At 41.5% G+C, this 16,668-nt stretch overlaps 1 protein-coding gene across 4 annotated transcripts in view; it reads left to right on the top strand.

Moving 5' to 3' along the window:
* LOC132826233 (exocyst complex component 6-like) overlaps positions 1–16,668 on the top strand; it is a 199,522-nt gene that overhangs the window by 43,327 nt on the left and 139,527 nt on the right. For all 4 annotated transcript variants that reach the window (XM_060841918.1, XM_060841920.1, XM_060841921.1 and 1 more), the window contains exon 5: positions 9,715–9,760. In XM_060841918.1, coding sequence (XP_060697901.1) covers positions 9,715–9,760 — 46 coding nt within the window. The remainder of the gene's footprint in view (positions 1–9,714; positions 9,761–16,668) is intronic.

The following is a 16,668-nucleotide window of genomic DNA, read 5'->3' as shown; positions in this document are numbered from 1 at the left end:
ATCATTTTGAAACAGATGATATTCATAACTGATTCTGAAACCTGAAGAAATTGTGTTTATACTTTGTTTTGAGACCTGTCAAATTTTTAAAATTCTACGGAGTCTCCCCTTTAAGCTTCTGTATAGTAGTCAGTGTATCTGTGCTCTACCTTCAATATGCCACTTTTAAGGTGCAAGAATGTGCCGAGTCCTGCAAGCACCGAGTGCGATCATGTTGACACAGTGGCAGAGTTAGTCTTGTGTGTCAGGGGGTGGAGGGTGCACTGGGTTACAAAATAGGGTTTGGTGCGGAAAAATGTGGTTGGGTGCTCAAAAGCAGGAGTTTGGGTTGTTCCTGGATACCCTTATCTGTCTCGTCCCTTGATCAGGGACAGTGGTGAGAGGGCCCCCACCAGCAGCAGCTGATAATTTGGCTCAGACTACAGTATGTCAACAGGTCTGCTTGGAGTTTAGTTAACCCCAGGAGTGGCTGACTGAAGAGAGACTCTAGTGGTCCTGAATTGGCTACTGGAGGGCTTCAACTGGTGAAGCAGCAAGGTCAACCATGGACTTTTTCCACCCTGAACTTGCTTCTATATCTATCTCACCTGATTAGTGACCTCCCCACTGCTTGGAACAGAGATTCCTGGCAGTATTTTAAATTGTGGTCTAACCAGTAACTTGATAAATTTATCCTTGCCTGTTTGATACTTTCATTTTGTAGTCCAGTGAACTAATAAACTGAAGAAAATATGAAATTATGCAAGTGTAATCATTTAAGTGCTGACTGAAAACAATTTGTCAAAGCTTTTCATCTTTCAGTCATCAGTTCAATTCACAGAATATTAAGAGAAAAGGAAAATAACACCATCAATGAGAGGAGAGGGTTGGCAGACCCTAATTATATCACACATTGCCAGTTAAAGATGACTGAAAAATGTGTTGCTGGGAAAGTGCAGCAGGTCAGGCAGCATCCAAAGAGTAGGAGAATTGACATTTTTGGGCATAAGCCCTTCAGGAATGAGGAGGGTGTGCCAAGCAAACTAAGATAAAAGGTAGGGAGGAGGGACTTGGGGGAGGGGCGTTGGGAATGCGATAGGTCAAAGGAGGTTAAGGTGAGGGTAATAGGCCAGAGACGGATTGGGGGCGGAGAGGTTGGGAAGAAGATTGCAGGTTAGGAAGGTGGTTCTGTGTCTGAAGGTTGGGACTGAGAAAAGGTGGGGGGGGTGCGGGGGAGAGGAAATGAGGAAGCTGGAGAAATCTGCATTCATCCCTTGCGGTTGGAGGGTTCCTAGGCAGAAGATGAGGTGCTCTTCCTCCAGGCGTCGTGTTGTTATGTTCTGGCGATGGAGGAGGCCAAGGACCTGCATGTCCTTGGAGTGGGAGGGGGAGTTAGTGTTCAGCCACGAGGCGGTTGGGTTGGTTGGTCCGGGTGTCCCAGAGGTGTTCTCTGAAACATTCTGCAAGTAGGCGGCCTGTCTCCCCAATGTAGAGGAGGCCACATTGACTGCAGCAGATGCAGTAAATGATGTGTGTGGAGGTGCAGGTGAATTTGTGACGGATATGGAAGAATCACTTGGGGCCTTGGAGGGAAGTAAGGGGGGGGGGGGGAGGGTGGGGAGGAGGTGTGGGCGGAAGGTTTGCATTTCTTGCGGTTGCAAGGGAAAGTGCCGGGAGTGGGGGGGTGTGGACCTGATGAGGGAGTCACGGAGGGAGTGGTCTTTCCGGAATGCTTGTAGGGGAGGGAAATATATCCTTGGTGGTGAGGTCTGTTTGGAAGTGGCGGAAATGACGAAGGATGATATGATGTATCTGGAGGTTGGTGTGGGTGGTAGGTGAGGACCACTGGGGTTCTGTCCTGATGACGATTGGAGGGGCAAGAAGTGGAGGAGATGCGGTGGAGAACATTGTCAAACATACCTGAGGGGAAATTGTGGTCTTTGAAGGAGGCCATCTGGGTTGCGACCTGCAATTGTCTTCCCGACCTCTCCGCCCCCACCCCCTCTCCAGTTTATCACCCTCACCTTAACCTCCTTCCACCTATTGCATTTCTGATGCCCCTCCCCCAAGTCCCTCCTCCCTACCTTTTATCTTGGCCTGCTTGGCACACCCTCCTCATTCCTGAAGAAGGGCTTATGCCCGAAACGTCGATTCTTCTGCTCCTTGGATGCTGCACTTTTCCAGCAACATATTTTCCAGCTCTGATCTCCAGCATCTGCAGTCCTCACTTTCTCCTTGTTCAAGATGACTGTCCAGCTTGGTTTAAACTTTAAACCCAGCAAGTAAATTCTGGTCAAGACATTACCCCGAGAAATGAACCAAAAAGTAGTTGTCCTCTATCTTTGCTGAATGAATGTGTATATTCTTTTGATCTGCAAAGAATTGGGCCCTGTGTATTAGTAAATATTCAGTTTACAATGCATGCAGTTGCACTAAGCAATGCCAGACTGACAATTAAACTGGTTGATGTAATTATTCACACAAGGTAATTTCACAAATGTTCAAATAGAAAATCAAACGTAGTAGTGGATACAGGTTTTTTTGGGTAAAGTTGGGTATGGTCATACCTTGCTTTTTGTGAACAGCAGAAGGGATATGCTGTTTAACTTTGATTTGCCAGTCTAATGTTCTGTATATATCGAAATTTGTATACCACTGTACTCATTTCATGTGATAAGCAGAATATCTTTTGGCTTGATGGCAGCCTCCTAGCAGAGGCAAACACTTGGAGTTGCTACTGCATAGTAACAGCATGAAACAGTAACTGTTGCTCGAATATTTTCAGGATAATCTGAAATAGATTGATCTGATCAGGGTAGGCATTTTCTTGCAGGATGGATTTGTACCCTTTTTTAGCATTATAAAAAAGGTAGGACATAAAGGAATGTAACTTTTCTGCTTTGGAAATCCATACATAGACACGGTAATCCATGAGGATGAACTCATCAAATATGATTAGGCAACATGTTGGACTTGACAATATTCAGGAGAAAGTGAGGACTGCAGATGCTGGAGATCAGAGCTGAAAATATGTTGCTGGAAAAGCGCAGCAAGTCAGGCAGCATCCAAAGAGCAGAAGAATCGTCGTTTCGGGCATGAGCCCTTCTTCAGGAATGAGGGTGTGCCAAGCAGGCTAAGATAAAAGGTAAGGAGGAGGGACTTGGGGGAGGGGCGTTGGAAATGCAATAGGTGGAAGGAGGTTAAGGTGAGGGTGATAGGCCGGAGAGGTTAGGAAGGTGGTGCTGAGTTCGAGGGTTAGGACTGAGACAAGATGGGAGGAGGGAAAATGAGGAAACTGGAGAAATCGGAGTTCATCCCTTGTGGTTGGAGGGTTCCTCGGTGGAAGATGAGGTGCTCTTCCTTCAGCCGTCGTGTTGTTATGGTCTGGCGATGGAGGAGTCCAAGGACCTGCATGTCCTTGGTGGAGGGGGAGTTGAAATGTTGAGCCCTCGGTGGTTGGGTTGGTTGGAGCGGGTGTCCCAGAGGTGTTCTCTGAAACGTTCCGCAAGTAGCTTAGATTAGATTACTTAGTGTGGAAACAGGCCCTTCGGTCCAACAAGTCCACACCGACCCGCCGAAGCGCAACCCACCCATACCCCTACATTTACCCCTTACCTAACACTACGGGCAATTTAGCATGGCCAATTCACCTGACCCGCACATCTTTGGACTGTGGGAGGAAACCGGAGCACCCGGAGGAAACCCACGCAGACACGGGGAGAACGTGCAAACTCCACACAGTCAGTCACCTGAGGCGGGAATTGAACCCGGATCTCTGGCACCGTGAGGCAGCAGTGCTAACCACTGTGCCGCCCACTGCCACCGTGCCGCCCACGGCCTGTAGGCGGCCTGTCTCCCCAATATAGAGGAGGCCACATCAGGTGCAGCGGATGCAGTAAATGATGTGTATGGAGGTGCAGGTGAATTTGTGCGGATATGGAAGGATCCCTTGGGGCCTTGGAGGGAAGTAAGTAAGGGGGGGAGGTGTGGGTGCAAGTTTTGCATTTCTTGCGGTTGCAGGGGAAGGTGCCGGGAATGGAGGTTGGGTTGGTTGTGGGTGTGGACCTGACAAGGGAGTCACGGAGGGAGTGGTCTTTCCGGAACGCTGATAGGGGAGGGAAATATATCCTTGGTGGTGGGGGTCCATTTGGAGGTGGCAGAAATGACGAAGGATGATACCATGTATACGGAGGTTGGTGGGGACCAGTGGGGTTCTGTCCTGGTGGCGATTGGAGGGGCGGGGCTCAAGGGCAGAGGAGCGGGAAGTGAAGGAGATGCGGTGGAGAGTATCGTCGACCACGTCTGGGGGAAAATTGCAGTCTTTGAAGAAGGAGGCCATCTGGGTTGTTCGGTATTGTAACTGGTCCTCCTGGGAGCAGATGAGGCGGAGACGAAGGAATTGGGAATATGGGGTGGCGTTTTTTACAGGGGGCAGGGTGGAAGGAGGTGTAGTCTAGGTAGCTGTGGGAGTCGGTTGGTTTATAGTAAGTGTCGGTGTTGATTCGGTCGCCCGAGATAGAAATGGAGAGGTCTAGGGAGGGAGGAGTCTGAGACGGTCCAGGTAAATTTGAGCTCTGGGTGGAAGGTGTTGGTAAAGTGGATGAACTGTTCAGCCTCCTCGTGGGAGCACGAGGCAGCGCCGATACAGTCATCAATGTAATGGAGGAAAAGGTGGGGGGTGGTGCTAGTGTAGCTGCAGAAGATGGACTGTTCCATATATCCTACTAAGAGGCAGGCATAGTTGGTGCCCATGTGGGTGCCCATGGCTACTCTTTTGGTTTGGAGGAAGTAGGAGGATTGGAAAGAGAAGTTGTTCAGAGTGAGGCCCAGTTCAGTCAGTCGAAGGAGGGTGTCAGTGGAAGGGTACTGGTTGGTATGGTGGGAAAGGAAGATGTGGAGGACTTTGAGTCCTTCATGATGGGGAATGGAGGTGTACAGGGACTGGATGTCCATGGTGAAGATCAGGCGTTGAGACTGGGGAAATGAAAATCATCGAGGATATTCACTTATGATCAGCAGTAGTCTAATGGATATGAGTTTTTAGATGCTCATTACGAATTGATTTCAGGATGTGTTGAGGATGATTATTCCTTTTTGTCAAGTTCACTGATGTATGTCTGTTTACCTTGAGCCCTTGATGTTACCAGATAGTCAGTCATGTGGAGCAACATTGCAAGGCCTCCAGGTAAACGGGTATGACATGAATATAAATCGAATCATCATGCAGTATATGTGCACTAGATCAGCTGGCGTGCTTTTGAGGATTCACCAACTTCAGTGGCCATTGATTTGTCAACATAACTTGTTGAGGAGTCTGAACTTGGCGAATGCCTCTTCCATTTGATGCAGTACACAGGTATAACAAACTTCTTTTGGAAAAGTGCTTTTGTGTTTAATGGCACTGTTAATTGCAAGTGGCTTTCACTTAAGTGCATTTACAGTGCAAACATAGTTTTTAAACGGATTGGCTTTGTGGTGTGGTAATCTATTTCAGCTATACAGCAGAATCTGTAGCTAGATGTTTCATGTTGCTAATATGCAGTAACAGCCCATGTTTGGCTTGATGGCAGCGATTTTTTTTTTGTGTGGCAGAGATGCTCTGTATTATAAACAAAAGTATAAACAAATGAGTAAAGTTGTATGTGACCTTCAGCACAGATGTGATGCTGGGTTACTGGACTGTATAGTGTGGTAAACAATATTAAATAGCATATTCCTTCTGGCTGTTATATGCTAGGATCCTAAAAGAAACCGGTACAGATACAATGGATACGTTGGCTTAGTGTTCTAGAAGTCTTTGATTTCTGGAGAAGTACCCCAGCGGATTGGAAAACTGACCATGTGGCACTCCTATCCCAAAAGGGAATGATGAAGCCTCCAGCAGAATTGATAGAGGCTGTAGATGTATTATATTTGAACTTCAAAGTATCCATCAAGGATGTCATAAGAACTCACAATGTTGACAATGGTGTATTGGTGTGAATACAGAACTGGCTAATGGGCAGAAAATGACGTATAAAAATGAGGGGTTCTTTTTTCAGGTTGGTAATCTGTGACCAGTGAGCTTCCAAGGGAGTTAGAGTTAGGATTGAAACTGTTTACAATCTATATTAATAACTTGGAGGAAAGAAGCACATGTACTGCAGCCAAACTTGCAAACCAAAATGTTAAGTGGAAAGGCAGGTTGTGAGATGGATACAAATAGTTTACAGTGAGATATTGATAGGTTGTGAGCAAAACGTTGCCATATGGAGTATGATGAGGGAAAGTGAAGCTGTACACTTTTGGAAAGGAGAATAAGTATTTTAAAGAGGAAAGCTGCAAAACAAAAGGACTTGGGTGCACTTGTACATTTTAAACCAAGCTAGCACAGTTGCAGCAGGTAATAGGGAGACAAATGGCATGTTAGCCTTTATTTCAATGGGGTTGGAATATAAGAAGTCTTGCAACTGTACAAGGTGCTGGGGAGACCACATTGAGTACCTTGAACATTTTTGCCCCGCCCTCATCAAAGGAAAGATATCATTTTGTTCGAAGAAGTTCAGGGAAGAATCACTAGGATGATTCCCTGTGTGGAATGATTACTTGCTGCTCACAAGACAGTCCCAATCTTAAATTTTGGAGTTCAGCAGAATGAGAGGTGATTTCCTTGGCGCCTGTGGGGTTCTAAAGGAGCTTGACAGGGTAAATGCTGAGAGGATTGTTTCATAGGAAAATCTAGGAGCAGAGGGCATACACTCTCAATAAGGGGCTGTTCATTTTAAGACTGATAATGAATTTCTTCAGTGTCTTTGGAACCCCTTATTGTAGAGACAGAGTCCTTGTATATATTGAGGTTCTTGATCAGTAGAAGAATAGAGGGTAATAGCTGGGAAAGGCAGGAAAGTGGATGTGGGGAATGTTTGATCAGCCTTTGTCTTATTGAGCGAAAGTAAGGACTGCAGATGCTGGAGATTTGAGTCAATATTAGTGGTGCTGGAAATGCACAGCAGGTCAGGCAGCATCTGAGGAACAGGAAAATAGATATTTTGGGCAGGAGCCCTTCATAAGGATCATTGCCCTCCTTACCTTGGAGCAGGCTTGAGTGGTTGAAAGGCCTACTCCCCCTGTTCTGACTGCTTATGGTGAAGTACTAACTGTACCCAGCTAACCTGTGCTTTCAAAATGCAGCAACAATAGCTGTGATGTATAATTGAATAACATTTGCTAAATAATTGAGTCTGCAAAGAATTATGCTGACAAATTTAGGATTGTCACTTGGATATGCAACTGCACTTGTATTGGAACTTGATGTATATTACTATTCAGGGCCCTGTTCTTTGCACACAGAAATAATGTGTATGCCATAACTGTTTCAACTCCACAAAGCAGGTGATGGCCATTCTCTGGTCCAGGTATTACTAAGAAATTCGTCAACCTGTTTTTAAACCATAAATGAAACTTGACCATGAACTGTCAGTTGTCACTGATGCATGCCCCATGGCAATGCACCCATTAACAGTCAATTCCTTATCTCTCAATGTTTGCTTTTTTTCCCCATCTTTGTTTTCTTGCAAGTTTTCCTGATCTTTTTGCAAGACCAAAAGCTTTGATTTTATTTCCAGAAATGCTATAATTCTGTACAGTAAAGATGCAGGAAGCTGGAAGAACTCAGCAGGCCAGGCAGCATTAGGAGGTAGACTCTTAATGCTACCTGATCTGCTGTGTTCTTCCAGCTTCCTATCTCTGTTGCAGATGCTGGAATTGCAGTATTTTTGTCTCTAACTTGGTTCTGTACAGAACTAATCAAACTACCGTTTGTAGTGTTCATTTGCTTACAGCTCTAAATTATAGCTTGCGTTGAGCATTTTCAACTTGCTACATCGCCCTTTCCTAATTCCTACCCTGCAAAGTGTCTAGGATGGAATATATTTTAGTTATATTTATTCATTAATAGCCACCCTCTGACACTCTTGTCTTTTTTTTGTACTTTTTAAAATGGCAGTTTGTAATCAGGTGTTTATTTAAAATAACACTTCTAAATGAAGAAATACTGTACACTGCAAAAGTTTTGAGATCCAGTTTTGTTTCAAAACGTTACAAGGAATGAGAAGGGACCACTATTCTAAATATACTAACATCTGTTTCTCTTTTCCTGGTTCCTGCTGATTACAGCTTAAAACCAGGTGTGAAGAGCAAAGGTCAGCATTGTAAATACACAAACTTGTTGAAGTTTTTTTAAAAAACTAAGTGTTTTGTGGGAAAAAAATCTGTTACATACCAAATAATTCTTGTCCCTTCATTGAAGGTAAGCAATTTTTAAGTGAGGTTCTGTGCTTTCAACGAATTTTCTAACTATTTTAGCTTCATTTTTTATAAAATCTGAATATCTGTTAAAATGGGATAAATAGAAGCATACTGTTGCTTTCAATGCTGATGCAGACTTGGATATTAGAATTTTTTTAATAATTCAAAGTTGTACCATTATTATAGGTCTTCCTATTTTGTAACTTCCTGCTCAGTCTGTTCTTTTTATTTGCCAATTAGATTTTGTTTTGCTCATTTAGAACACTTCCATTGGTGATTTCTCTGCTTGTTTCAATGTTCACTTCATTATTGAAACTGTTCAGATTTTTATTTTCCTACCTTTGTCCAAAAATTTGCTCATGCATGTTCTTAATATTTAACTCCAGTTACAGCAAGTTTATGCACCAGTTCAATTAAAATATTTGTCTCCTTAGGGTTTTATTTTCATTCCTAATTTTCATGTTTCTCTCTGTCCTGAAAGCCCTGCTGAAATTCCCTGCATCATACTTGTGTGAAATTGATTTGCATAAAAGTGAGATACAATGGATGCTGGAAGTCTGAAACACTATACTGGGAAAACTCCTCTTCCCCACAGATAGTGACAGATAAACAGAAACTGGATTCAAAATCGCGAAAAACTCCTGTTCAGAACTGACTGTTTGTTTGTTTTTGTTTGGCGTTGCACTTTTATCTCGGGATAACAATTGAAATTGTACCTCAGTGAAAGTTAGGTCAGTGCAGCTACATGTTTAGTGACAAACAATGATGAAACCAGTTTGAGATGCTTGTAAATCAGTACTTCTGATCTGTTTCCCAGTATGGTGTGTCCTGTAAGGAAAACATGAAGTTCACTCTCTGTATGGTAGCAACTTATCCTAATGTTATCCAAGTGACTCTTCTGGTGTTTGGTTGTCAGGTACTGCAGTATTATCATTGGTTGGTTCAGTACTTTGAAACTGCGAGATTGCCCAACCATACTTGGCTTACAATTTTATAGTTATTAAATGTTCAGAGGCCCAATTAATGAGTACGAATAATGGATGACCTATATCCTTCATGGTTTTCCCCATTATTGGATTTGAGTTCAATTTTCATGTATTCCAGTCCCTCTAGCCTTAATTCCCAGTCTGGTTTGACAAGCAACTTGGTTTGTTTCAGTGCTATGTTATACCCTTTTGGTCTTGGTGATACTGACCTGGGCAACAATTTATTAAATAGCCAGGACATTCTTGTGTAGCTGTCAGGTAGAATATTAAGTGACCTGTGTGTCTTTTTAAAAATTACTTCCCAATGCTTTTCTTCAATTGTTTGAAGAACAATTTTCTGTATATTGACTTAAAGAAAAACCATGCCAAGTATTCCACCATTTTTTTGTAATCTTGTCTTCAAAAAGTTTGAACAGATTTAGTTGTTAAAGGTTGTATTAATTTGTATTTTCTTTGCTTCTAGTACTGGAAATGTACAGCAAAGTAAGAGAACAGATGAAGGCCAAAAGGTAGTTTGTGTTTCTGTGCACTAATTTTTCATTGCAACTTTAATGAGGTTTAGCATGAGCCCTTTACTACAATCTTGTAAATGTGTGTATAGTGTTTTTCCATGCTTGATAGCAGTATTCGAAGAATTGTGAAGATTTTGTGGAAAGCTAGTAGCTGTACTCCGAAGTTAACTATTATTGTGATGTGACACTTTACATCCATTACTTTCCCTTCACGACAAACACTCTGCCTTTCAGTCAGTGACTGACCATGTTGATACACAGGACAATAAACATGCCAGTAGTGGCAGTTGAATGTGAATTGTTTTGTTTTTGATTTTTGAAGTGTGTGTGTGTATGTATATATAACTACTATCTCTGACATTACAAGAATTAATCCTGTACTAATGATTTTATGCACTATCAATAAAGTACAGTAAGTGAAGACAAACTTGCTGCACAGTTTAATGATTTTATCAAATACATGTTTTTGTGCCAAGTGATGCAGTAATTTGCAGAATGGTGAAAACTGGCATCTCCTCTTAAATGCAACAATCACTGTACTATAAATGGATTAATGATGTCAACAGGCGAAGAAGAGGGAGTTGTGGTCAAATAAGTTCTATAGCGCAACAACTGAAAAACATGCATGTGAAGCAATTCTTTAGTTTGAATGCACAACTGCCAAATGCTACCACCTATTCCATTGAAAAGACTCTGCAGTCTCTGGCATAATCTGGTAAGTCTACTATAGAGCTTTGTAAACATCTGTCCTGTATAGTAAATGCATGGACAATTTTTTTTCCAGTGTAAACTATTTTCATAAAGTAACTGGAACTTTCCTGTGTTTTTATTCAGTTGGATTAAAAAATTATATCATCATGTATTTGATGTAATTGTCCTATCAAGTGAAAGGTCATTAATAAAAGTGTTGTTATCTCTGCAGATGAAATTTCATCTATTTCTGATCCTGCCACCACCTCGAAGGGCCAGTGGTTGAGCAGGAATGAACATTCAGCATGAAAATGGTGACACACCTAGGAAATACAGATGACATTATAGCAGGGGTTTCTGCAAACCCCTCTTATGTAAACTGGAAGGTTAAGTGGTAGATGAAAGGATGGCTATCTTGTGACACTAGCTGGCTGTTGAATAATTTTATACTAGATTTATGAAAGGAGGCTGTGATCTGATTCATCAAGCTCAAAGAATAAATAAAAATATAAACAGTTGGCTGGCTGGTCTCACTATTTGTCATGTTGCTGTAAAGCTAGCCACCATCTTTCCTGGAATGTTGTCATTCAGACTTTATCTTTGATTACTTAGTGTGGAAACAACAGGCCCTTCAGCCCAACAACTCCACACTGACCCTCCAAAGAGCAACATTTACCCCTTCGTCTAACACCATGGGCAATTTAGCATGGCCAATTCACCTAGCCTGCACTTTTTTTTTTGGACTGTGGGAGGAAGCCACAGCATCCAGAGGAAACCTGGAAAACTGAAACCCACGCAGACACTGGGAGAATGTGCAAACTCCACTGAGGCAAGAATTGAACCCGGGTTTCTGGCGCTGTGAGGCAGCAGTGCTAACCGCTGTGCCACCCCTATGAGTTCATGGATTCCAAAAAGTTTGGATTCCAATGGTTTTATAAACCTGCAAAAAGAGCAGGATTTTAGAAAATATAATAGGTCATACTGACATAATGCAACTTGATGAACTAGGTTTAAATCTTTGTTGGTTTCTCATTAGCCTAGTAGTGTCCAGAATTAGCTGGACTTGTAATTCCATGGAGGGAATTTACAACCATAACTCTGTAGTGCAGTGTTAATTTTTCTATATTGGTGATAAGCTTGTAATATTTTGATTAAAATATTTTCATTTACTTTGTCTCCAGTATTTATTTTTTGTGCTAATTCTTCTGTTCCAGTACACATATGCAACAATTCCAAACTGCAACATCTGAGAGGCAGGCTACTTGGGAATTTTTTTTAGCCTGGTGTTCTGCTGCTTTAAAGGCATTTCATTTTAATAAACTAATTTGTAAATCATTATGTTTATAACTAGACTTAATGGTATTGTGTATTTTCAGCATGTCCATGCTTTTATATGAATCATCTTCAGCAGATTATTGCATATTGCTGTGGAATACACAGTGGTAACGTTCATTTCACTACATGGGCAGAGGCTAGTCTGTAATTGTTTAAATCTACATGTTTTGGTAAATAATTAAGACACCAATGCATTTTCCTGGATGTGCCTATTATTAGATTTATTTCCCAGCAAATTTACAACATAAACTAAAATTAGACATGGTCCTCAAGATAAAGCCAAAACCACAATGTCATTGGACCTAAAAGAAAATAAATGTTAACTTTGTCATCAGTCAGAGTACATAACCTGATTTTTAGACTTAAACTGGTGTCCTTTTTTCCCTTGTTTGCATTTACTAATATACTAAATGGGTGTAATACATGCAGGCAACACTAATTGTGTGCCACATTAAGCTATACGATTTAAAGCATAGCTTTATCTAGTATCAGTAAGATCTCAACTCAGTATTTCAGGCTTTAGTCATCTCATGGTGATAAGTTCATGTGATCATAATTACTGTAACGATGTTTAACTTTGCAATGTCAGCGAACCTTTAAACTTCTGTTAAAGGAAAGACTTTTCAACATTATCTGAGGCTTTTTGCTTCGAAGTTATTTTTAAAAATTTAAACCTTTTTCGTGAATTTTCCTTTTAGTTCTCAAGATTTAAGTAGGTTGATGGCAAATTTTCCCAAATCATCTGCAGCATTTTGTGTATGCTTTAGCTGGGAGAGTAGTCAGTATTTAAACTGGGGAACCAGAATTTAGTTACTCTTTGTGGACAGAAATTCCAACATGAGGATTTGAGGGTGTTTTGAGTGGTAGTGGTTACAGATCACTACTTGGACCCGGGTTCCCAAATTCATACTACTGAAGTTGAATAGAAGATTTGCTATTGTCCTCCTGTTCCTAATTTTTTTTTTGTCTCTTTTAACATCAAAAGCATTTAAATAAAAATGAGCCTCTAAGCTCTTTGAAGTCGGTTGCTGTGTTGCACAAGTTGTATTTGAAGTTTCAAGTATTTGTTGAAAATTCAAATCTGGCCAGTTGTCGTCTAGAAATGAGTAGAACAAAGGCCAAGCTGAGAGCTTTGAACCAAGTTGTGAGTCTGTGATTGTCAAGCTGTCTTGATGTTTGCAGATTGTCTCTGGATTTTTTTTTTATTTAAATAAATTTCATTTATTGGTTCAGTTTCCTATTGTCCTGCTGCCAACCTAACTCGGCACATTGTGTGTGCAGTACTAGATTTGTACCCCAATACTGGAAAAATTCAATTTCTACCCCTATTGGTGGTGATTGCAAGGTGGAAAGAGACTTAGATGTGTTAAGAACCTAAGAATTAGTATGTTCAAATGCAGAGCAATTGTTTTAAATGATCAATTTTTGGGATTTATTGCCAAAATATAAAATTAGCTGTTTTATAGTTAAGACATAACTTTAGCATTTTGCACTGGTTTCTAAGTGACTCTATTACTCATTCAAGTAAAAGTCACGGAAACCGCCATAGCTGACTGAGCTATAAAGGAAAACTGGTAAAGGTGGGGCTTCTCAGTGTTGAAAAGAGGTGAAATTCAAGGAATGTTTCCAGGTAAATAAGGGGAGAAAAGTATAGAAAATTGACTATTGAGCAAGTTTTTATAGTGACCTTGGAATACATTTAATGGAAAAAATAAGGAATGATTTGGCAGGAAGTGGGGCTCTAATAAAGATAGTCTTCTCAACAGATCATTGGAGTCTCGGCCACTAAATTATTGGACACTGCGATTTATTGGATTATTCAGCCTGGGACTAACCTGGCTTTTGGTCCTCATTTAAAATTGTGATTTTGCATGGGGAGTAAAATGATTTTGAATCCGACTGTTGTGGGAATCCGTTAAAGCTAGAATTGGGTTCCTTTGTTCTTTTCCACATGAATAATTTCTAAAGTGCAAGTAGAAATACTGTCTATCAAACACATGCAGCACTGTGCTGAGCTGAAATAAATAGCAAAAAAAATGTATTAGAGACTTTATTGCAAGGGAATGGGTCAATGTGTCGCGTGATAACTATTTCAAAGAGCCAGTGCAAGCATGATGGGCCACAGCTTGCTTCTGTCATGTTACCATTTGATTTAGCTGAGGAGAGGCTCTGAATTCTGGTCCTCTGACCCTACAAAATCACTTTTTTTTTCCCCCTGTAAGGTATAGAGACCTTGTCCCCTCATTGCCTTTTCTTTTCTGCCCCTCTTTCAGTCTTGTAGCTAATGCATTTTAGTAGCTTTTTGATCCAGAAATGATATGTTTTCATTTTTGCTTTAACTGCACATTACTCATGCAAAATTGAGGCAATTAAATATTCACTTTTTTTTTTAAATCCTTTGTGACTGGTGACTGAACTGTTTCATTCACCTTTTAGATGGCGTTCTCATTTGCCTGAACTTCTATGAATTCAAGTCAATGGGATTTCTGTTCTACTTGTAGTTCAGCACAGTGATTCTATCAAGACACAGCTCTTACATTGTTAATGTAGAGTTGGAATTTCATAGTCATGAAAATTGCAATGAACATTGGAAAAACAGACCCTAAACAACACCTAAAAGTGAAGGTTGCTATAATTATTTTGGTGTCCGTTAGCCATTAAGGAGGCCGTATGTGTCTGCTGGAGTGCCCAGGGAATTGATGGGTACTGTTGTCTGTCTTGTAATCAATAATGCTGGCTAGCAAAGTTGGCACTGTCATTTGCCTTTTTAAAATATATTGATATCATCAAATTGCAGTATCACATTGATTGCCAGAAGTTCTTGAACAATTTCATAAATTGTTTGTAGTGATAAAATGTAATCTAACTGTGCCATGCCCATCAAAGACTTGTCTTGTTCAGAACTTAAAGCCTGCATAATTGTGTGCATATGGAAGCTTAGAGTCAGATGTACAGCATGGGAACAGATCCTTCGGTCCAACCTGTCCATGCCGATCAGATGTCCCAACCCAATCTAGTCCCACCTGCCAGCACCCGGCCCATATCCCTCCAAACCCTTCCTATTCATATACCCATCCAGATGCCTCTTAAATGTTGCAATTGTACCAGCCTCCATCACATCCTCTGACAGCTCATTCCATACACGTACCTCTCTCTGTGGAAAAAGTTGCCCTGTAAGTCTGTCTTTTTTTATATACCTTTCCCCCCTCACCCTCTAGTTCTGGACTCCCTGACCCCAGGGAAAAGATTTTGCCTATTTACCCTATCCATGCCCCTTATAAATTTGTAAACCTCTAAGGTCACCTCTCAGCCTCTGATGCTCCAGAGAAAACAGCCCCAGCCTATTCAGCTTCTCCCTGTAGCTCGGATCCTCCAATCCTGACAACATCCTTTTAAATCTTTTCTGAACCCTTTCAAGTTTCACAACATCTTTGCGATAGGAAGGAGACCAGAATTACACGCAATATTCCAACAGTGGCCTAACCAATGTCCAGTACAGCCATTACATGACCTCCCAACTCCTGTACTCAATACTCTGACCAATAAAAGAAAGCATACCAAACGCCGCCTTCACTATCCTATCTACCTGCGACTCCACTTTCAAGGAGCTATGAACCTGCACTCCAAGGTCTCTGTTCAGCAACACTCCCCAGGACCTTACCATTAAGTGTATAAGTCCTGCTAAGATTTGCTGTCCCAAAATGCAGCACCTCTCATTAATCTGAATTAAACTCCATCTACCACTTCTCGGCCCATTTGGTCCAAATCCTGTTGTAATCTGAGGTGACCCTCTTCGCTGTCCACTACACCTCCAATTTTGGTGTCATCTGCAAACTTACTAACTGTACCTCTTATGCTCGCATCCAAATCATTTATGTAAATGACAAAAAGTAGAAGGCCCAGCACCAATCTTTTGTGGCACTCCACTGGTCACAGGCCTCCAGTCTGAAAAACAACCCTTCACCACCACCCTCTGTCTTCTACCTTTTGAGCTGTCTTTTTATTTTTGAAACTGCCATCAACAGACTGTTTGTTTGTTTATACTCATGACTAAGGCTAGGTGACTTGTGTGCTCTGTCTCAAACGTCCGTTTCTGACAGTAACTATGAGGTGGGGAACCACTTCCCCCAAATTTGATTAGATTCCCTACAGTATGGAAACAGGACCTTTTTGGCCCAACCAGTCCACACTGACCCTCTGAATAACCCACCCAGACCCATTTCCCTCTGACTATTGTACTTGACTACCATACCCTACTATGGGCAATTTAGTGTGGCTAATTCATCTGACCTGCACATCTTTGGACTGTGGGAGGAAACCAGAGGAAACCCATGCAGACACTGGGAGTTTTAATGTTTTAATGCTTTTGATGGAACTTACACATTGTTGTCGCTGTCATAGTCTCAAAACCAGTTCAATCTGTCACTCCTGAATTGGAACTCAACTACTAAGAGCTGTTCAGAAACTAGTTCATTCTGAGTAAATGTGAACAACTTGTCCATTATCAATGGCTTAGCCAAATTCTGTCCAAAGATCAGGAGAAAGTGGTCCACGTTGATGTTATGAAGCGATTTATCTCAAAGCCCAGATAAAATGGTCTAGGGATGTGGGTTTCAAATCTCAGCATGACAATTGGTGAAATTTAATTCAATTATTAATTCCATGAAAATTCTTCAGTTGTCATAAATATGCACCTTGTTCACTAATGTCGTTTTACAAGCTGAAATTTGCCATTCTTATCCCATCTAGTAATGTGGTTAACTGCCCTATGTGGCTTAATGAGCCATTTGGTTCGAGGGAAATTGGCCATTAAGTGCTGGCCTTGCCAGCAATGGCCACTTTCCATTGGAAAAAATCAAGGGAAAGCATTGACCACCTTC

The sequence above is a fragment of the Hemiscyllium ocellatum genome, chromosome 22 (assembly GCF_020745735.1).
Source record: "Hemiscyllium ocellatum isolate sHemOce1 chromosome 22, sHemOce1.pat.X.cur, whole genome shotgun sequence".
Taxonomy (NCBI): domain Eukaryota; kingdom Metazoa; phylum Chordata; class Chondrichthyes; order Orectolobiformes; family Hemiscylliidae; genus Hemiscyllium; species Hemiscyllium ocellatum.
This window is presented reverse-complemented; position numbering and strand designations above follow the sequence as displayed.